We start from the raw sequence: 21,552 nt of genomic DNA, 5'->3' as shown, positions 1-21,552 counted from the left end.
GCTAAACCGCTTACACATCCAACACGATTGCACTCCATAGAAGGCGGAGCGTATGCCAGAACTGAGGCGTCATATGCTCTGTGTCTGCCCGCTCCCCCGTAACATAGACACCGACATGCACGAAAACAGATGACAAGCGCGGGATCGGGCTCTTGAGAGATAACACGTCTCCCGGTCCGGTGTATAGTATGTAGACGTAGCAGGGCCATCGCCCACGGTATTTTACACGGCTGCTGTCGTTCTCCAGGAAATGCACGTTGATGGACTCTCCTTTGGAGCCCCGAATTCAATGCGAGCCGAAGAAGTAGCGATAGCGTTTGCTGTCACTCACGCCAATCCGAGAATCATCATCACGGACTCCTGAAAAGCATGTTATCCTTACTTGGCAGGGGAGACGTACCCCTTAGCTGCTTGCATTCTAAAACGGACTGCCTCTGATCCAACACAGAAAAGAATCATTTGGGCTCCTGGCCACCAGGGCTTACGAGGTAATGAAGCCGCTGACGCGGCCGCCCGAGCGCTTATTCACCGGGCTCCTCATCCCAGCTCTTCCGGCTCGGAGACTAACCAGCCGCTGCTGCGATTCGGGGAATTAATAACGCATTATAGCGACAACCACCGCCTTTTCCCGGCCCCTGCAAAGGGGCTGAATAAGACGGAGGAGCGAACTTTAAGGCGCCAGCAGACAGGTACTTTACTCTGTCCTGCAATCATCAAACATTACAATCCTAACACGGATAGGCAATGCGCGCACTGTGGGCAGACTTGCGATATCTTCCACATGGTGTGGGCATGTACAAAAAATCCCCAACTCCACCCTTGGTCTACCCTTAGAGGCATGGGATACAGCCCTCCTCAACTACTCCTCGGTCGAGTCCCAAAGGGCTCTGCTGAAACGGGCTCGAGACGGGGCCTTCGTCATGCTGTGCCCTGGACTAGGGACGCTGACAATGTAGCGGGGCCACTCTGTGGCTCCGCAACTCTATTCAACCAAATAAAAGATTTCACCACCACCACCATCACTCGTTCGGCTCTACGCCTTGCTCGTTGGTAAATTGGTTTTTTGGAAAGGAAATTATCTGTCTCGCATATCTCGGTAGTGGTGGTGTGACACGTTTTATTAACAGCCTTTATGTTAGGCGGTCAATAGGTCCTGGGCCAAGGTGACGAGGGCGCGTAGCAGGTTCAGGTTGGGCCACGGTGGGGGTGGCGGGTAAGGATAGGCGGGGGACTGGAAGGCTACGTGTTATTGTGTAAGGCAGTGTTCCATGGCTGCATATGCGTGTGGACAGTTGGAGCACTGAGCTGTGGAAGTGTGCCGGTACAGATAAAGTTTGGTTGGAGTATGTAGGAGATTAAACTGTATTCGGCGAAGAATGCGAGCTTCACGGATCGATAAGGATGGGTGTGGTGGTGGTAAATCAGCTAAGTCTAATTTTTGCTGCGTGCAGTAATCGTCGACAGTGTGTCTCTAAGCCCTCACCGGCTGCTCCGTCGGTGGGCTCGTTCATGGGATCCCCGGCGCCCGGTGTATAGGTTCGCAGGCAAGCTGGTGAACCAGCTCATTGCCGGGGATGCCCATGTGACCAGGGATCCACCGAAGGGTCACCGGTCGTGGGCTCTAAGAGGGCGGCATCTAAGACCGATTGGGCAGAAAAGGGAGGGCTCTTTCATGGAAGGCACGCAGAGCTGCCTGCGAATCTGCATAGGCAACGTATTGGGGGGCGGGGGTAGGGCGGAAAAGTATGTGATGGCATCGGCGATCCCGTGTATTTCTAGGGCGGGCGTGGTGGTGGTGGTGAAAACGTTTAATTGATGAATTAGAGTTTGGGAGCCACAGAGCAGCCCCGCTACATGGTCGGCGTCCCTAGTCCGGGACCCCGCATGACGAGGCACCGTCTCTCGCCCGTTTCACTAGAGCCCCTTGGGACTCAAGGGAGCAGCAGTTGAGGAGGGCAGTCTCCCTTGCCTTTACGGAAGGGGTAGGGGAAGGGGGCAGGTGGGGATTTTGAGTGCATGCCCACACCATGTGGCAGATATCACAGGTCTCCCCACAGTCCGGGCATCGCCCATCCGTGTTAGGATCGTAATGTTTTATGATTGCAGGACTGAGTAGAGTACCTGTCTGCTGGAGCCTTAAAGTTCGCTCCTCTGTCTTACTCAGCCTCTTTGCAGGGGCCGGGAAAAGGCGGTGGTTATCGCTATAATGCGTTATTATACCTTTAAATCGCAGCAGCGGCTGGTTAGTCTGCGAGCCAGAAGAGCTGTGATGAGGAGCCCGGTGAATAAGCGCTCGGGCAGCCGCGTCAGTGGCCTCATTACCTCGTAAGCCCTGGTGGTCAGGAGCCCAAATGATTCTTCTCGGTGTTGGATCAGAGGCAGTCCGTCTTAGAATGCAAGCAGCTAAGGCGGAGATCTCCCCTGCCAAGTAATGATCACATGCTTTTCGGGACTCCGTCAGGAAGATTCTACAATTGGCGTGGGCGGCAGCAAGCGCTATCGCTACTTCCTCGGCTCGCATTGAATTCAGGGCTCGAAAGGAGAGTCCATCAACGTGCATATCCTGGTGAACGACAGAGGCGGTGTAAAATCCCGTGGGCGATGGCCCTGCTACATCTACATAATATGCACCACGTCGGGAGCCGTGTTGTCTCTCAAGAGCCCGAGCCCGCGCTTGTCGTCTGTTTTCGTGTCGGTGCATGTCGGTGTCCATGTTACGGGGGAGCGGGGAGACTCAGAGCATATGGCGCCACAGTACTGGGACACGCTCCGCCTCCTCTGAAGTGCAGTCGTGTTGGATGTGTAAGCGGGTTAAAAGGCGGCGCCCAGGGGCCGTCTGCATGAGCCGCGTGTATTGGTTCACGAGGTGGGCCTCCCGCAGCTCCTGGTAGGAGTTTAGCGCCCCCAATGCCTTGAGTTTGGCATTAGAAGTAGTCACCGGGAGATCCAGTGCTCCTTTAGTTGCCTTGCGGATGATGGCGTCTATTCGCGCCTCGTCTTGCTTAGTAGTGCGGAGATATGGCATGGTGTAGAGGATCCGGCTTGTCTCGAAGGCATAGACGAGCCGAAGCGCGTCCCTGCCCTGCAGACCGCCGCGCTTGTTGGAAACGCGGCAGATCATGCGCCCTACCTGTTCGCCTACTCTCTTGAGGTTCACAATGGTGGAGTCCGGTCTCAGTCTGTGGTGAATGAAAAGGCCCAGAATACGTAGCTCCTCCACGTCGCTAACAGGACCTCCTGATAGAGAGATGTGAATTGCTGTCCTATCCTTTCGGTTCGCTCTGACATGCAGAAGCTCTGATTTCGCAAGAGCACATTGGAGTCCATAGTCAATAGCATACGCATCGACTATGGAAGCGGCGTGCTGAAGGTGGTCCTCCATGTCCCCAAGACTCCCCTCCCCTCAGTGATCCAAATTGTAATGTCATCTGCATATGACGCGTGTTGAATGCTTTCCACCCGGGCTAGTTGGCTTGGGAGGCGCATGTTGAACAGGAACAGCTATGTTGAACAGGAGCGGTGATAACACCACTCCCTGAGGGGTACCCCGTGTTCCCAGCATGTAAGGGCCGTATTCCTCGCCTTCAATCCGAGGAATGGCCTGATGATTAGTCAAGAAATCTCTTACATACGGGTAGGCCCTAGCCCCGCGATCGGTAGAACTCAAGTTGGCCAGGATGCTTCCGTGTTCAACATTGTCGAAAGCCCCTTTCAGATCAATGGCGAGGATGGCTTTGTCATTGTGTTGCATAGTTGTGGGTCGTATTACATCCCTGTGCAGCTGGAGAAGGACATCCTGTGCAGACATGTGGGGGCGAAACCCGAACATGGTGACTGCAAAGAAGCCCTTACTCTCCAGGTATGGAGAGAGGCGATCCCGTACCATCGTCTCCATAAGCTTGCCCGCACATGAGGTCAGTGATATGGGCCTCAGGTTGACCGTATTCACGGCCTTACCTGTTTTAGGGATAAATGTCAGAAGTGACGTTTCCCACTCGGGAGGGAGTGGACGCCCGCCACAGATCTGGTTGATGTATTCTAATAAATGGAGGTAGGCTGATCTCTTCGGTGGTTTGTAGTGTTGTGACGTGTTGTTTCTGAATGTTGTATATGTGGTTAGCCCACTCCGCGTAGCTGCCTGAAAATAGTACGGTAGGGATAGTGTGATTTCGGAATTTGTGCCAATCGGTCAGCTTGGCCTGACCCCATTTTTTGCGCGTTGCCTTTGCCACGAGTGTAATCCGGAGAAGGAGGTGATCGCTGCCTAGATAATCTGCCAAGTTCTCCCAGGCAGCCGCTGTAGCATTTTTAACGAGAGAAAGGTCTGGACACGTGTCGCGGGTTACCGAATTCCCCACTCGGGTGGGATACGCCGGGTCGGTGAGCAACTTGAGACTGAGGGTGGAGATGAGCTCCGCCAGCTTACGTCCTCTTGCCTGTTCAGAGTGGTAGCCCCAATTAAGGCTGGGAGAATTGAAGTCTCCAAAGATCACTAGAGGCTCTTTGGCTGCCATTTGTATCGCGCGAAGGAAGATTTCATTGAAAGTTACGCGCGGCTTATGCGGCGGGCAGTATATGTATTGACGAGTGGCGGCGTCTGAGAGGCAGTACCCGGACCATTGTATATTCTTGCTCGGTACTCAAGTCTAAGTCGACCTGAACCACGGTGTAAGCTTGATTCACCAGGATGCACGCAGAGCCCCCCCTGAAAGGTGCTGTAGCCTGAGAATTTAGCGTATCGCTGCTGAAAAAAAGTTGTATGATGCAATAACCTCATAGATCATTCATCATAGAATATCATACAATCTGCATGACATATCATACAATCTGTACGATATATCATACGAATTGTATGATATATCGTACGAGGCTTGTGCACTAATAAATCGTGATATATCGTACGAGGCTTGTGAACGAGGCTTGTGCACACACATCATGAGTTTTTCAGAAATCACTGAGGGAATCTTGGAAGTAGTTGTGAATATTATTACTGCTATTCCGGTGGTTAACTACTGCTAAGCCCCAGTGACCGGCAGCGGCAAGGACCGCCCATCTCACTTCTTGAAGTCCTCGTGTTTGCTGATGACATCCCAAGTGGACCGTTGATTGCAGAGGTAGTTCTGCTTATTCGGGGCGAACGGAAAGTGGCGTCGGGGCCCGTCGATGCTGTCACAGAAATGGCTGACCTGTAACGGGGGAGAGTGGGTCTATGCACATCAGGGTACAGGGGATGTTTCAAAGAAGAAGACGACGAGGAGGTAAAGCCATTATGAGCCCGAGATCTCAGGCAGTGGAAGCGAAGCTCATGTCTCACAGCAGGGCGCGATAATCACTGAGAGACAGTGAAAGCGGTGCAGAAAAGTAGGCAGGTTATGAAGGAGGGTGCTCTCATTGGCTAACCTGCACGGTCGCATAGAGAGGGAACGGCACGTAAAAGCGCAAGAAGAAAAAGGAATATGGGGTGAGCAGCCAAGGCGTCAGGCAAGGAGGTGCGTGCAGCAAAGTCACAATCTGTCACTAAAGGTTGACTCCCTCAAAAATAGACAGTCCTTTCTATCACTGGCACGCAATGAATCCAAAAGTTAACAGGGACTCCTAATCCATTACGCGCTGGCAATCAGATAGCATTAGCAGCTCTTAGTTCATGTACCGAAAGATGCGCCATTTTCGTTCCGCTGAAGTCACTTCGCGTCTGGTGACATCGATATTTTTTTGTCCTCATCTGCAGCGCTTTTCTTTTTTAGGGTGACATCTCTTCATTGCAGCCAGTGGGAATGCTCCAGTGTGGTGAAGCCTGTTCAGTCAAGATAATAGGCGAATTTTATGACTAATGATAGATTTGGACGCCGTGGGCTTAATCTATAAAATATAAATTCGGGCGAGATTTCTGTCAACATTCTTAAATGTACCTTCTCTGGAACAACCTGCAGTTCAATCACGATAAGATGCAAGGAAGAGGGCAGACCTATCGCCTAGTAGTATCCTTATATGATGACATCATGATCGCGTGGTAGGCCGCTTAGCCGCCGCCCCCTTGCTTGTTCTGCATCAGACACTAACCAACTTTTGTAAACTCTAGGCCCCTTCAAACAGAGCCGGTGATGCCGCACTTCGCCGCCAGAGTAAGCGACCACTTCTTACATTGGCAACGTTGGGCATGAACATGATGGAAGACTCCACGGGGTCAGTTTTCGGCTGGCGGATGGTCAACACGCAGTCGTCGAGGAAGCGGCACTTTTTGTCGATCGAGCACCTTTCTCCTTCTGCCATTTTCGGGATGAAGACGATTCTGTCCGAGCAGGCGTTCAGACGTGCCTGACAAAACCATTCGCGCCCACGTTTACGAATTGTTGAGCGCATCTGATAGGTGAACAATGCAATGCAAATAAAAAAAAATTTCAGCTTTTTTCCCCTCTCCGTTTTAGCCATCGCTATATAATGAACAGCTCAGCAGTTACTTAATTGGCTAAAAGTGGCCCTGCAAAAGAGAGAGCAAACCTGATTTGACTTTCTGATGTGTTTATCTCTCTTAAATGCTAATCAACCCTAACAACTGATGAGTTTTGTTTGCTAATTAAGCCATATAACTTTTACTGGGCTGATTGACTTCCAGAAACGGCTGATCTCTTTCGTGACCGCGACGAAACATTGCCGAACTGTATTCTGGCCGTTCTCATGGACCAAACTTCGCGTTACCCAGCCGCTCTACCATCACCATTATCATCTGCACCAGCCTGAATACGTCAAGTATTGCTGTTGGTGATAAAGCTAAGAGGGAATCAAAATGATATTTTTTTATATTTAAAGAATATAGTTGTATTCCAGGGGAAAGGTCTCAATAGTCTTTTTCAAGGCACTATGCGCTGCTTCATGTCGCAAGGCTTTTCCCCAGGGCCCGCTTCTTCATAAAAAGTAGCAGGAAACTGGCCAAATGCAATTTTCGTTCACCGTTGCTGCAAAAAGATATTAGAAGCATTCAAACTAAGTCTTTTAGGGGCGCTATTGACGCAGAAATACTCGCTCCTTGCGTGGCAGCCTCGAACAATGAAGTGCCGGACCTCTTGGATGTCCCGCTGCGCTCTTCGTACGCTTATAAAGGACTCGGGTTTTCTACATGTTATAGAAACACTACCCGGCTCTATTGTCCTTGTTACCGAGCACGTCTGTGTTCATATTTGCGCTTTATTTATGCCGTTTAAATTTGTCTCTGGCTCGAGATCCAAAACATGGAACGGCGGTTATGACTGCCGAGGAGATCGGCACGCCCACATCAACTATCGCATAAAGCGTGCAACCTAGAGTCGCATTGCATCCTGTTACATGCAGCTGATGTTAGCGAGGCTTAAGCCTTTGCTACAAAAAGTTTAGGTTGAGTCTCAAGTTCACTATAGTTGTTTTAAAGGCGAACTATTTTAACGAAAGTGTGTCTGGTTGGGTTTTTAATATTGAAGTCTCTGGCGCTAATCAAACACAGAAAACAAGATAGAACCTTGAGGGGTTTTCTCGGTCCTCCGCAAAAGAGAACATGGAGATATGCTCGGGATCTGTGCCCTCTTCAAACCTTACGTGATGCCACGGAGAAAATTCCAGATATCCTGTCCACCAGGTGCTCTGAATTTTAGTCCCATTTTAAGAATTAAATGACCAAGTTGGTTGCTGAGCGTTGGTATTTCAATTTCAAATCTTGGTTCACGACAGAGCCTCCTTCTATGTACATTTGTCTTTCCAGCTACGCTCAATGTCTATTTGTTATCAACTTTTTTTTACAGCTGTTTGCCAGTAACCGTGAACACAGCCCCCCCCCCCCGCCGCTCCCTTCGTTGTTTGCCCCATGCAATATTTCCCGTGTGGCTCACCGTTCCCTTGTGGCAGTAAGTGAGGGGGTGCCTGCTGTCGTTGCGGCTGCCGTACTCGTCGAACACGCCGTACCTGAAGTGGGCCCACTCGTGCACGAACACGTACGCTGCGAATGTGTTAGTGTCTTCTTTAACCATACATTTAAGCATAAAATGCTGTTTGGAACTTGGCACCAGAACGGAGGAGAAAATAGAGCCGAACCTAAGCTAACACTGGAGAAACTTCCAGTGCACACTCTCTGCCTGGTGCCTACGTGCTGCACTGCCACAGGAGCTGCTCACGTGCGAACATAACTTCGTCGTTGTCTCATGGTTGTAAAAGCCGGCGGCGAGGAGAAAGAAGCACTGCCGTGCAGCCAGAGAGGCGCACGCGCAGTCCTGATGGCACTTGATGAACGAGGCAAGCGCCGTAAGCGAGCAGACAATACTGCGCATGCCCGCGAGAATTGCCGTCAATACGTAATGGGCATGCTGCCTACACGGGCATCCATGGCGCCGTCCATTACCACGGCTAGCTATCAGCTCTGGTTGCGCAGGTCGCCATAGAAATCAGTAATTTTTTAACTAATTTTCACTCCAGCGCCAATTTTCGCTTCATGAAAAAAATTCTCGCTTCCTCCGGATTCTGCGACGGAACAACGCAGAAATCTTTTGTTTGGTAGTCTGTGCTGCCCACACTCACAGCCCACATGCTGTAGCATTATTCGAAATATTTTACTTTGGGTCACGGCGCGCAATGCAGGACCGTTGTCCTATACATCCACTTTCCGATGTGCCTCAGTTTTAGTGACGCGTCGCAATCTCATCCTCTCGGCTGCTTCACTCTTCCTTTCGCCACTTTGAGACGCCGCGGTGGCTCACCGGTTATGGCGCTAGGCCGCTGACCCGAAAGACGTGGGATCGATCCCGGCCGCGGTGGTCGATTTTCGAGGGAGGCAATATTCTAGAGGCCCGTGCACTGTGCGATGTGAGCGCAGGATACACTCCGGGTGGTGCAAATTTTCGGAGCCTTTCCCTATGGCGTCCCTTATATCCGGAGTCGCTTTAGGACGTTAAACCCCCGTAAACCATGCACCTTAAACATTTGGTCACTTTCCTGCGCGCATTGATTCTCTGGTTTTGTGCTACACTCTATGCTCAGCACAGCACAGGCAGATAATTCCGGCGCGTTTGCGAGCGAATTCCTCGTAACAGTGTAACACTCATTTCGGCGGCATAACGGCTGCATCCCGACTGTGGCTTCCCACCCTGTCCTGACTGGCCACATACACGTGCGTGGTACGAGGAACGCACCGGTGACCCGCCACCTGTCACCAGAGGAAATAGGAGGACTCTCGATTAGTTAGTGCTCTGGGGGCAAGTGTTCTGCGCGCGAAAACTGGCACTCTGCTTTCCCATTTACGGAGGTGTTCTCCTATTCTTAATCGCCCTGGTGCAGCCATCCTACTCATCTATACTAAATGCCTCCTCGACACATCCACAGCAGATTAATGTGATCTTACGTTTTCTTTTTTCTTTTCAGACACTCTCCACCTCCTCCCTACTACCGTGCCAGCATCGTTTTCACCGTCCCTTCTTACTCCCTTCCCTTCCTCTCCTCTTCACAAGGCTCGGATGTTGCTACGCGGACACACGCTCGTCCGCTCGTCTTCCTCGGTAACAATGGCCATCGTCGTAAAAGAACTAAAACCGCAAATATTGTGTAGAAAACTACTTCAAATACCTGGGTTAAGCCATCTCTTGACCGTAGAGTTGTTGATTAAGGCCAGGAATCCGGGAGTGAGCTGGATGAAGTCTCCCGGACGGCCACACGGCTTCACCTGATGTGTGAAAGGCTTGTCGTCGTTCTCCTCCGCGGGGATGTCGACGCGCACGTCGCTCCTGTAGAAGCCACTCGACGGAAGTGCCCGGGTGCCATTTCTCTTATGCCATGTCTTGGGAACCTCGATGGTGACGTGTTTGAAGTACACACGCCCACTGGTGGCCTTGTGGAGGAACTCGGTTGAGGAGCGGAACAGCCCCTGTGCATTTTCATCATCCTCACAATATGTACTCATCGCGTCGCAATATATTAAATCTGAAACTCTCCGTGGTTGCTAATCAGTCACGCCCCTAGAGTCTTTCCCTTTATAGTGGCGTGGCATGCACCTTACCTTTACATATTCCTTATCTTTACTTTGCTCCTTTTTTATCTATCTGTCGCTTTTGTTGCTTCTGAGTTGCCTGGCCTGGAATGCACATTACTTCGAACAGTATTCTCGAGCGGGGCGACAACACGCTGGGCAGATTGTGTTCGGGAGGATGCAAACAGATGGACTGAGCACACGTTGACAGGGTCGCCCATCTGCTCTCGTGATATGGATGAGCAGACGCCTTCTGTTCTCGTGAATGGGAACCCTAATGATATCGCAATAATATTATTTTTTTAAACAGAAAAGAAACGCATCCCGGCAGACTACAAAAACAGCATACCAAACTGAACTGAAACAAACCCAAAGAAATCATTTGAATAATGCACCGCTTAGTGTATAAAAAAAGCGCGTATGAAATTCTACGCGGGATTCGCCATAGAACGCATCTCTAAGACACAGAGAGAAAAGTGTTAGAGGAAGAGCAGGGATATTAACCAGAAGGGTGGTACGGTTTGCTGCCTTGCACAGAGGGAAAGAGATGAGGACGGCGCAAAAGGATAAGAGGAAGTAGAGAAATGCTGTCCGTAGCAAGCACATGAAGCAGTGATACGCGCGCTGAAAGTCAGAGGCCGCCACAGCTGTAGCCTGCCATCAACTATGATGGCTGCCGAGCGCTCTGACCTGAGCAGGACACTTCGACCGTCCTTCTTCGCTTAACGCGCAGCGAAGATGTTCCTCCGTGCAGAAAGGCTGCTTGGTGCAGGCTAGCTGCGGGCTGCCAGAGCGCGGCGCCAGGCGCTCGATTTTCTCGGGCTGCTCCGCGCACTTCCATTGGCTGCCTGGAACGCGTTCGTTTTTCTCTCATTGGGCGGTTTCGGTCTGCCAGCGGGTAGCCAGACTCACCATGACGATTTTGTGCTGGCAGCGCTCGGTCAACTAGCAGACGACGGAAGCGTGGTATGGTAGCGGGAAGCTCGCGCCTCCATTTTTATATGGACTAGGAGGACCGCGGTTCTTCATGCGATATTTTTCGGCACGCAGACGCTTAATGTTTTCGACTAGGTCATGGTGCATGTCGTCTGTGTCGCCTGCAATGGCACCTTTAGCGGTAGTTCTCGCTGTTTACTCATATGTTTCGCGCGAGGATGCGCGATCGTACTTCGATCGTCTCACCACCCCGCAAGCACAAATGTTCACTTCATATTACGATCGCATACTTCTGATTCACATAATATTTCGGAAGTTAATTTCGTGCGTCCGGCTGATATTGCGATGGTGTTTGGGCCTTTGTCGAGAGAAGCCGCGGATTCCATGTCCGAGTACGCGCTCAGACGCGCATACATGCACGCTCTGAACGTGTTTTAAGAGGTGTGTTCTATTAGAGCGCGACATGGTCTTCACAGCGTTCGGCACAGTGCAGAGGCGGATATGCTTCGAGAAACGCTTGACTGAAAAATATCCTTTATTAAAAGCACTCACGAGCACATTGCTGGGGGCATGCCTGCGGGCATACGAGGTCTGTTAGAAAAGTATCCGACTTTATTTTTTTTCCCGAACCCCTGATGGATACGAAACAAGCGCGCTTGCACCAGCCGACTTTGAACCTTCGTGCGCATGCCCGAATTTTTTCTGGCCTGCCGATAGCGTCAGTCGCTGGGACGCAGCGTTTGAGTGAGGCAGTGCGCAGTGCTCTCGTCGGTTTTTTATTCCAAGGAAAAAGGCGGAGCGGCAGGAGCGGCGCTACTGCATTAAATTTTGCCAGAAACTGGACGACAGCCAAGTGGAAACCGTTCGGAATATTCAGTACGGCTTTGGGTGAAGATGCTATGAGGAGCACACAAATTAAAAAGTGGTACAATTGGTTTAAAGATGGCCGCACATCGCTGGAGAGCGAGCCACGCTCCGGTCGGCCATCAACATGCCGAAATGACGAGGTGGTTGCCGAAGTGAACGCTGTGGTGATGCGGGATCGTCGTGTGACCATCCTAGGAACTGCGGAAGAGGTGATCAGCAATTTTTCTGCACATTCCATTATCACCGAAGATTTGGCCATGGAGAGAGTTGCGCCGAACTTCGTGCTGCTGCTGCTCACGCTGGAGCAAAACCAGATTCGTGTTGAAGTCTCACAGGACATGCTAAATTCCACAAACAGTGACCCCGACTTCATCAACACCATAATCGCTGGTGACGAGTCTTGGGTGTACGGGTACGACCTGGAAGCGAAATCCCAGTCGTCACAGTGGAAGCATTCCATGTCACCAAGACCTAAGAAGGCCCGCCAAATACGCAGCAATGTCAAAGTGATGCTGACAGCTTTCTTTGACTCACTCTGTGTGGCACACCACGAGTACGCACCTTACAGGGTCAAACAATGACTAAAGAGTGCTATAGGAACGTCTTCCGTCGCCTACGTGGTGTTGTGCGGCAAAAGAGACCGGAGTTGAGGTCAACAGGAAATTGGCGCATCCATCACGACAATGCTCCTGTAGATTCTTCACACTTGATTCAGACTTTTTTGCGAAAAACCAGACTCCTGTAGTTCAACAGACTCCTTACTCTCCTGAAATGGCCCCCTGAGACTTCTGGCTGTTTGCCAAAATCAAGAGGACATTGAAAGGAGCGCGATTTCCGACAAGAGAGGACATTATGGCTGCAACGACAGCTGAGCTTAACTCCATTCCGAAAGGTCTTTTCAGAATACTTCCAATGGCAGCACCGCTGGAAGAAGTGTGTGGAGTCCCAAGGAGACTACTTTGAAGGTTATTAGGTTTCCAACGCTCCAGTTATGCCAGTTTGTTTTCTTCGGCCAAAGGTCGGATACTTTTCTAACAGACCTCGTATATGTGTCCACACAGTTACTTACACCAGCTGATCGAGGCGAGTGCCGATTCTGTCGTCGCCAACTGTTGTACAGCTTGATGTTCGCTTGATCTACATATGCTTAAAATATTTGAGAGGTACTTTGGGCATGAATCTCTTCGCGTTTGGTTCATTAAGGAGATAAAAGGAATCTACCAGCACTGATGATGCAAGCACACTCCGGACGTGAGAGCCGACACACAGGACTTGATTGTAGCGCCTTTCATTCCAGTTCCAGTTCTCTGCGGTAAAGCTGTGGCATTGGAGATATGATATGCAGCCAGATTTGTACAGTGCACGCGCTTTTCCTAGATGAAAGCTCAACAAGTTGATATGCGCTTCTGTCGAGATTATGCGCGCATTTCTTGACCGTAGGAAAAGCCGGCGGCGTAGAGGCTGTAGTTGCCCGGAACGTATCCCGATTGTTTTCTGATTACAGCTTACAGAAAGCAGTTCACGAGCGTAGAAATCGCAACGAGCACAGCAGAGTTATGCAAGGTCGATTTTCGGCGGCCATACCAGTCATACTTACTGCGCAGAAAACAAACACGCGAAAATACGAGGTTACGGCGGGTCGTCTGATAAGCAACGCACGGGCAGATTTTTCCTCCGATATGGTTTCGACTGAAACACGTCTGATTGCGATTGCTCATCGCATGCTTTTGAGGATTTCTCCAAGCTCCTATTTCTGCCGTACGCGTGCGCAGCAATGAGAGAGAGCCGAACGCAGAGCCACGGGGCTACGGGGAGCAGCTGGCCTCCGTGATACGCTTCTTGCTTGCCGCTGTGACCGCCGGCTGGCTGTATCCGGTGGCCGCCAGCCCTTATGACCATGATGCCATTTCCAATCAGAGGCGAACTTTGTTGCAGCCAGTGGGCTGCCCGTGCGCGGTAAATCGAAGAGGCCCATTGCTCCATCACAGAGGGTGTGCACTACAGCGGGAGCGATAGCCAAGTGACTTGCCGGTTCCACCCTTGGAGAGGAGTTGGGCCTTCTGCTTCTTAGCGATTGGCTCCGGATTTTGGGGGCCCAATACCTGCTTGGTCACTGCTGGTCTGTGTACCTTGAGAAGAGATGACGAAGGCCCGTCTACGACCACCGTCTTTGCATTGCCAGTCATATGGGTCCCATTCTTTATAGTGGTTTGCTGAGGGCGAGGACAAGTTTCAGAACTCAGCGACCATGCTTCCCAACCGCCACAGCACTCCTAGAAGACCTCGGACGAGGGTGACAACGTCGTCGGACCTTAGCAGCGGCAGTTCTGTGTGTGGAAACGTCTCGTCTCATTCGTTCAAGTATCTCCCGCTCCTTTTTCACGTAAGGACAATCTTTTGAGGCCACTTCATGAGCCTCGCGGCAACTGGCAAATTTTTGGACTCTTTACAGGCAAGCGTCACCGCTGTGTGGATGAGAACGGCCTGGGCACATTTCGTATACTACTCACATGTCCAAATTTCATGCGTTTCTAGCACTGGAGAGCCTTCGGAATGAAAGGCTTAACCACGTGCCTCAAGTGCCTTGGTTAACGTGGTAGTTATTCTAATCGGTTTTTAAACCCTTTCTAAAAACAATGCTCTGTGAAAAAACGTTCCGAAGTGCCGCGGGGGGAAAGGGGGAGGAAAAACTGCTTACCTTGATGTTGTCAATGATGGACTCGTCAGGAGGAACACTGTCGCTGATTGATACCCACAGTTCCTTGTAGCCTCCATCTGCGTTGTCGATGTCGACTGACGTCGCTGTGGATAACAGAAGCAGCAGGACGTGCGTAAAACTGAACATCTAGCCCACTTTCACGTCGCCCTCAGTGCACCTGGGAAGTATTAAAACATATATTTAAAGGCGTAACAACCACAGCTGTTCTATTGAAACTGTGTAGCAATGATTTGAGAATGGACAGGAACAGAGAGTGTCCTGAAATTTAGCTTTTATTCTAGAGAAGTGGGCATAATTATGGCCTTTTTGAGCTCGGTACCAGCACTGGTGCACTGTAGGGAAGAACAGAAGGTGCCTTTCCTCTCGTGCTTCTCACCACTTCCAAGAAAAAACTTGCAACGAAGCTAAGAATGAAACTTTTCACTGACGAAAGCCTGAAGCCCCCAGCGGTGTGCATTCTTTCCACTCTCACAATTCACGCATTTATCGACCCCTGAGGATTACCTTCGTAGAACTGCTCTTTCTGTACGAACTAAGTGTGAGTGATTGGGCCACAAAATTTCCTTACCGGTGCCTTACTTTGCAGAAGGGAAGGCAAATTGCTTTCTCAACAGAAGCCGTCGGATGAACAGACTTTAAATTATAGTCTCTCGCCGTTTAAACTAAAGACTGTCTAACAGAATATATTTCCTAGATTCAAATCGGTGTGAAAGAACGGATTCTGTTGTTGTGGTCCTCAAGAGGATAATGAAGCATACTCATGGCGGTGGATTGGCCAAACGAACAAGCGGGGACTGAAAGACGCTCAGAAGTTGTTAAAAAAAAAGTAATGCAGGTTAGTGCACTGCACGGGCTCGGTCTGGCCCGAAAGCCGGGGCGGGCCAGGATATGATTTGTTTTGCAGGGCCTGGGCCGTGCTCGGGCCTGAAGTTGCGGGCCAGGGCCGGGCTTGTGCTTAAAGCTGCCGACCAGAGCCGGGCTTGGGTCCATACAGGAACGCCTGGTGTCCGACTATTCATTCACTATTGCAGAGTGAAATACACAACTGCGGCATTCAAGCAGCGATACAGATGAGCTATGGGTTATAGTACGAGCTGAGAAAAAAAAAACTAAGCTTTCTTCATTGACTTATTTATTTCCTTATGTCCACGCAGCGGTGGCTTAGTGGTCAAGGCGCTCGATTACTGAGCCGGGGAACCAGGGTTTGCTCCTAGCCTCGGCGGCCACATTTCTATTTAGGCGGCGAGCATGACAGCCATGTACTTTGTGGTGTCATTGCTCGATGAAGAAACCCAGGTGGTCGAAATGATCCAGCGCCCTCAGCTTCGGTGTCTCTCACAGCCTGACTCCCCTTGGGTCCTTAAACCCCCAAAACATAGCTTTTATTTTATAGCTATATTTTTCTCATGTGAGAAAATTCACAAACTAAAGCACGTTTGGTTTTCTTTTTATTGAGCTGACCGGAACGTCTCGTAAATGAAATAGCCGCAAAAGCTCGCGAGAGTTTGTAAATCTCATCTCATAACCACTTCTATTCCTCCTCGCTTCTTCAGCCTGGTTGTCAAGACAAGTGTTTTGCTCTGTAAGTTATTACGCGGTTAGCGCGTTATGGTCTGCTCCACCAGTAATAGTAAAATTCAACCGCTTTTAATTTCCCATTGATTGTTCGCCATCCCAAAACATACCTATACACTCTTAGAAATGCATTCGGGAAGAACATATTAGTTTAGGACGCATATAGTCTTTAAACACACACACCGTGAAATACTCAAGCCTTTTAGCGTTTTGTTTCTGCTGACTGGCGACCAGTTCGGCTATTAGTTCAACCTTTGAGATCGCGTTTAGTAAAAAAAATGTCATCCCCTGCTTGCTAGGCAGCTTTAATGTCTATACTTTGCGAGCGGCAAATTATAACTGATTAAAATGATGGGGGAATGCAAAGTTTTCTGGTACGCGCGTATGCAGCCCTTCTTATTTGGCTCTCGGAACTTCCAAGTTTATCTCCTTCTTGGTGGGAGCAGCCGAAATAACAAAACGCAGACACAGAAAGGAACACACAAAACGTGGACGAAGCTGACCGTCAACTATAATTTTATTGGAAAACCGGCGCTGTTTGTTTCCTTGTCAAAAAGATCTTGCTTTTATCTCCCGTGGGGCTCGTTCAAGAAGGAAAATTTCTTTTCTTGATAGAGAGATTGATGGCGTACTAACGCACCGCTGTCCTGTTTCCCGTATCGCCAATGCCTCAAGGATCTCACGCGTCACTTGGTCTGCGTATCTTTCCATGACTTGAACTTAATGCAACTTGGGCTCACACTTGCGCTCTTTTTTGCCTTTCTTGTTTTCTTTACAATCTCTGCAATGCAGGGCTAGATTGCTGCTTGGGGCACCTGATAGCGATGATGCATGTTCTCTTATCCTATCTCTTAACCTATCATTACTCTTTTAACGACCAAGTTTATCTTTGCGCACCTACGCGAGATCACTGTCCAAAACACGGGCTTGGCGAGCACTAGTCTTAATGAGTTCCTTCTGGATTAAAAAACCAACTCTCTGCAAGCCAAACTGGTTTCAGAACCTCTGTCGGCCAGTTTCTTATCGGTCTAGTAGCAGTCCGCTTGCTCAGAGTGAGCAGTATACCTCAAGCGTTACTGTGAAACGGGCCAGGCCAAGCCGGGCCCGGGCTGGGCTTCACTCTGGGATTTACGGGCCGGACCGGGCTCGCTAGAGCGACAATTTAGCGGGCTTGGGCCGGGCTCGGGTTTCACGTCTCAGGCCCGGGCCGGGCTTGGGCCTCAGGTTGGGGCCCGTGCAGTGCTATAATGCAGGTTTGGTTATTTACAATAACGACAAATCGAAAACTGTAAAATTGGTGACTGAGAATGGTAATTGGGCAATACTTGCAGTGTTTAAAAGGTTTTGGTTACAGATCAATTTTTGAACAGAAGTCGCCATAAGAGAGATTTGGGAAAGCTTCAAGCACGTCACCCATATCGTGTCTTAAAGAGAACTTTGTATGGCGGAGAGCAATATCCTGTTGCTGGTCCCAAGGATAGAAGCACCAAGAGGCAGAACATCCTCCGCGGAGAAATTTACTCTAAGCTGTCGTAACGGGTGTTCCAGTAAGTGCCCTTGTACTTCCCACATACCGACTGCCCGTGTCTGTGGTGCAGTAGAGATTGCACCACAGGTAGAGAAGATGCGGGAAGTCGAGACAGGAGGCAAGCGCTGAGGCTGAAAATTTATTTCAATAGCAGGTACCTACGGAACCTGGCCCCTCTAATATATGCGCAGGTTGGAAAAAAAGGCAAGACGGGGGGCTTCACATCATAACCCACTTTTTGCTTCATGGGAAAATAAATCTATTTGTTCGGAAAGCCTTGACAGGCAGTTCCGCTCTGACCCTGTCAGCGACGCCATATTGCCGCCGCGAAGACCGCCTTTTCCGAAATACTGCCTTTAGGTACAGAGTTGGGGTGATTCTTTTTGTCTTCACCAGAGAGAGACGAGCAACACCTAATCGGTATCCACTGCGCTTTCGAGGTCGCACCTCGGCATCCAAGTTAACGCACTCAACATTTGATGCTTCTGCCACACTGTGATTTTGAGACCTGGTTTGAGGAGCAGGCAGTGACACTGTTTGCGCTTGATATAATGGATTGGTAGCCGTGTAGAAAGCGGATTGGGGAGGTGCAGCCAGAGCTGATGTGAATGCGGCACATATAGGAGCAGTGGAGGCGTGCAACAAATTGAACGTCTGACTCGTCGTCCCCTGCGAGATGAACGTGGATAGATGGTGATTCATGGAACTCGCCACTGTTTTCCACCAGCGCAACCATCGCTTGCGACAAAGTGGAATTGAAAACAGTTTCATGCCGCGCTGGCAAACTCGAATAGCCAGTTCCCTATTCTTTACAGCTACAAATGCCTCTCGTCTTGAACACCTGCGCTTGTTAATTAAGTACTGCACTTGAAGATCTTCAGCCCACTTCGCCTAATCGGAAGAACAACCTGCGGGTTTGTGGCTCTCTCCGCACGCACAGCATCCAGGTCTTGATGTACAGGTATTGGCGCTATGGCTAAGCACATAGCAAGTACGGCACTGTAGGGGCCGAGGTGTGAATTGATCAACGCGAAAGATCAATGCCAACACCTTGGCTTCAGATGGGAAAGTGGGCCCCGCCAACGTAGCAATATCTAATTCTCGGTGGGTATCTTGGTCCTGTCCGCTTTGCGACTACATCGGAGCTTGGCGGTTCAAAGTAAGTTTTTCTAGCGCCTGAGGAGACGCTTCGGGTGTCCACCTCGAGCTACGTGCTCCGCATGGGCTCCGCAAATTGTGACCAGCCAGGCCCGATCATCTCAACGGACCTCCAAAATTTTTGTTGGAGCTTGAAGAGGAACAGAAGCGGACCACTTGGACACCAAATTCGAAGAGGTGGGCCCATTTTTGGGTTTTCTACCGGACTTTGAATTTGCCGAGCGGCGGGGTGCGAGCTAAGCCTCGTTGGCCTAGCACGACTACGGGCGTTCGAGGACTCTCCGGCCTCGTCACGAGCGACGACGACGATGGCAACGGTCCCCTACCCCGACAACCGACCCAACATCGAGAAGGCACTAGAAAATTCGTCAAAAGATTTTATGGAAACCCAGGCGATGGAAGAAGACTGCCACGTCAGCATTCGGCCAACGGTCGAGGCGGGAAGCGAGGCGGTTTTCGCACCTCAAGAGGCCGCCATGCTGGACCCGCAGGGAACGCAGGGCGGAATCGAGCAGGACGACGACCAAAACTGGGAATTAACCACGTCGAAACGCAAGAAGAAACCCCGCAAGGAACGGAAAAACCCCGGAGACTTCCCGCCTTCCGCCCAGGTGGGTTTTGGCGCGAAAACCCCGGGGAGCGCCTCGACGGCAGCTGGCGCGCCAGCTGCGCCGAAGCAAGACAAGAAGGAAGCGGCGCGTCGGCCGGGCCCGAGATTGCCGCCGCTCCCGAAAGACGATTTCAAGATAATCCTGAGGCCGAGGGGCCTCGTGGTATGATCGCTGCAAACTCATCAACTCGCCCGAGCCGTAGTCGCGGCGACCAGTGCAAAGTGCAAAAGTGAAGACTTAATCATAAGACTACGAAACGGTTCGAACATCATCATAGTCAGCACGGACAATGAAGATGCAGCCCAGAACGTGAGACGCATTAACCATCTAGCGTTCGGTGACAAAGTGTACGAAGTCAACGCCTACGTGGCAGCCCCCGAAGGCACTCAGCGAGGCGTGATCCACGGCATAGAACCGGGGACATCATCCGCCGAGCTCAAAGCCAACTTAAGAGTGCGGACCCAGGGAGTCAAGATACACAGCGCCCGAATGCTTGGAAAGTCAAGCTCAGCCGTCATCACGTTCGACGGACCCACCACCCCAAGACAAGTACTATACTACGGAGGGGAGATGTGGTGCTACCCATACCGCCCAACGCGGCAGATTTGCTATATCTGCTGCCAACAAGGACATAGATCGGACGTCTGCCCCAACCCGGAAAGCAAGGCCTGCAGGCTCTGCGGGACACAGAACCCAATGGAAGGACATTCGTGCACAACCAAGTGCCTGGTCTGCGGAGGCGATCACGCAGCCGGCACGAGAGAGTGCAAGCACCGGCTCAAGACGGCCGAAGAGCTGCGAGGAGCACCCCCAGGAGGAGGGCCCTCAAAGCGACAAAGCCGGAGCCGGAACCGAAAGGGAGGACGTGGACCAAGGTGGTTCAGCTCGGAGCGGACCGGGAGCCAGGGCCGGGACGAGACGAGCCAGTCCAGGAGCCAGTCGCGGAGCCAGAACCGGGGGCAGAGCTGGACCAGAGACGAGTCCTACCCACCCCTGGCAAAGCAAAGCGGAGGCCCGGGACAACAAAAACAACAACAGAAGAAGAGTGGAGTGAAGGTGAGCTGAGGAGCAGGCCCTCCCAAATCACTCTTCCCGCACTCGGGTCAGCAAAATCAGACAAATAATGACAAGAAACTAGCTGAGGAGAACAGGGCACTAAAAAAAGAGCTCGAACTTTGTCGCGAGGAAACGCGGCAACTTAAAAAAAGAATAGATGATCTCATAAGGGAGATGCAGCTCCAGAGGCAGGGTTCGCCTCCGCGAACGCCGGGCCCGCCCTTGGAGCAGCATACACAACAACCACAGAGCTTAGAAAACAAATTAGAGAGCTTTATGAGTATAATGCAAAATCAAATGACGCAACTGCAAACGCAGATGGAAAACCAAATGACACACATACAGCAGAAAGTAGCGCTGCAAGGTCAGAACTTCCGAACATACGTCAAAAGCCAAAACACACAAAAAATACAAATGACGCCAGAGACAGGCTTTTTAATGAAAGAAGATTCGGAGCAGAAAACCAAAGTGGAAAAAATAGTGACGCAATATGGCAGGACAGAACCAACTAGACATATGGCAGTGGAACTGCAGGGGATACCGGCGCAAGCAGGGACTCCTCCAGCAGTTCATTAACACTAGACACGCAACACCAGACATCATCATGTTACAGGAGACTAACATAACACCCACCCTGAGGGGCTATACATGCCAGGAAAGCGGACGCACCGCCACCCTCATCAGCAACAAGTTGGTCACCATAGCACACAAGGAGATTGAGGGCACACAGATAGAACATGTAATAACAGAGATTATACCCAAAAAGAAACACAAGGCCAAAAGCACTTTCATAGTTAACCTTTACAGCCCCCCCAGACAAAGGGATGGCGATTTTAGCAAGCTTTTTTCGGAGGCGAATAAGCTAGCCAAGACGAACACCTTAATAATCGCGGGTGACTTTAACGCAAGGAGCTCGAGCTGGGGATACCAAAAAACTGAGAAAAAGGGGCAGCAGATATGCGTAGCGGCGGAAAACATAGACTGCGACCTCCTAACGGATGAAAACCAACCAACTAGGCGAGGTAACAGTGTGAGTCCAGATACTTGCCCTGACCTCACCTTTATTAAGGGAGCAAAGCAGGCCGAGTGGGAAAATCTGCTGGAAGACCTTGGCAGTGACCAC

At 50.8% G+C, this 21,552-nt stretch overlaps 1 protein-coding gene across 1 annotated transcript in view; it reads right to left on the bottom strand.

Annotated features, from left to right (window-relative positions):
* Window positions 1-21,029, bottom strand: part of LOC149335547 (calcium-activated chloride channel regulator 3A-1-like) — a 54,864-nt gene extending 33,835 nt beyond the window's left edge. The window contains exons 1-6 of the mRNA XM_089553965.1: window positions 21,021-21,029; window positions 14,481-14,627; window positions 9,580-9,877; window positions 7,857-7,963; window positions 6,142-6,315; window positions 5,059-5,186 (exon numbers count right to left, since the gene is read on the bottom strand). Of these exons, the coding sequence (XP_089410091.1) occupies window positions 5,059-5,186; window positions 6,142-6,315; window positions 7,857-7,963; window positions 9,580-9,877; window positions 14,481-14,627; window positions 21,021-21,029 (863 nt within the window). The remainder of the gene's footprint in view (window positions 1-5,058; window positions 5,187-6,141; window positions 6,316-7,856; window positions 7,964-9,579; window positions 9,878-14,480; window positions 14,628-21,020) is intronic.
* Between the last annotated feature and the right edge of the window lie 523 nt (window positions 21,030-21,552).

Source organism: Amblyomma mixtum, chromosome 7, assembly GCF_055824585.1.
Source record: "Amblyomma mixtum isolate Tamu chromosome 7, ASM5582458v1, whole genome shotgun sequence".
NCBI lineage: Eukaryota > Metazoa > Arthropoda > Arachnida > Ixodida > Ixodidae > Amblyomma > Amblyomma mixtum.
The sequence above is the reverse complement of the archived record's forward strand: the minus strand, read 5'-3'. Positions and strand labels throughout refer to the sequence as shown.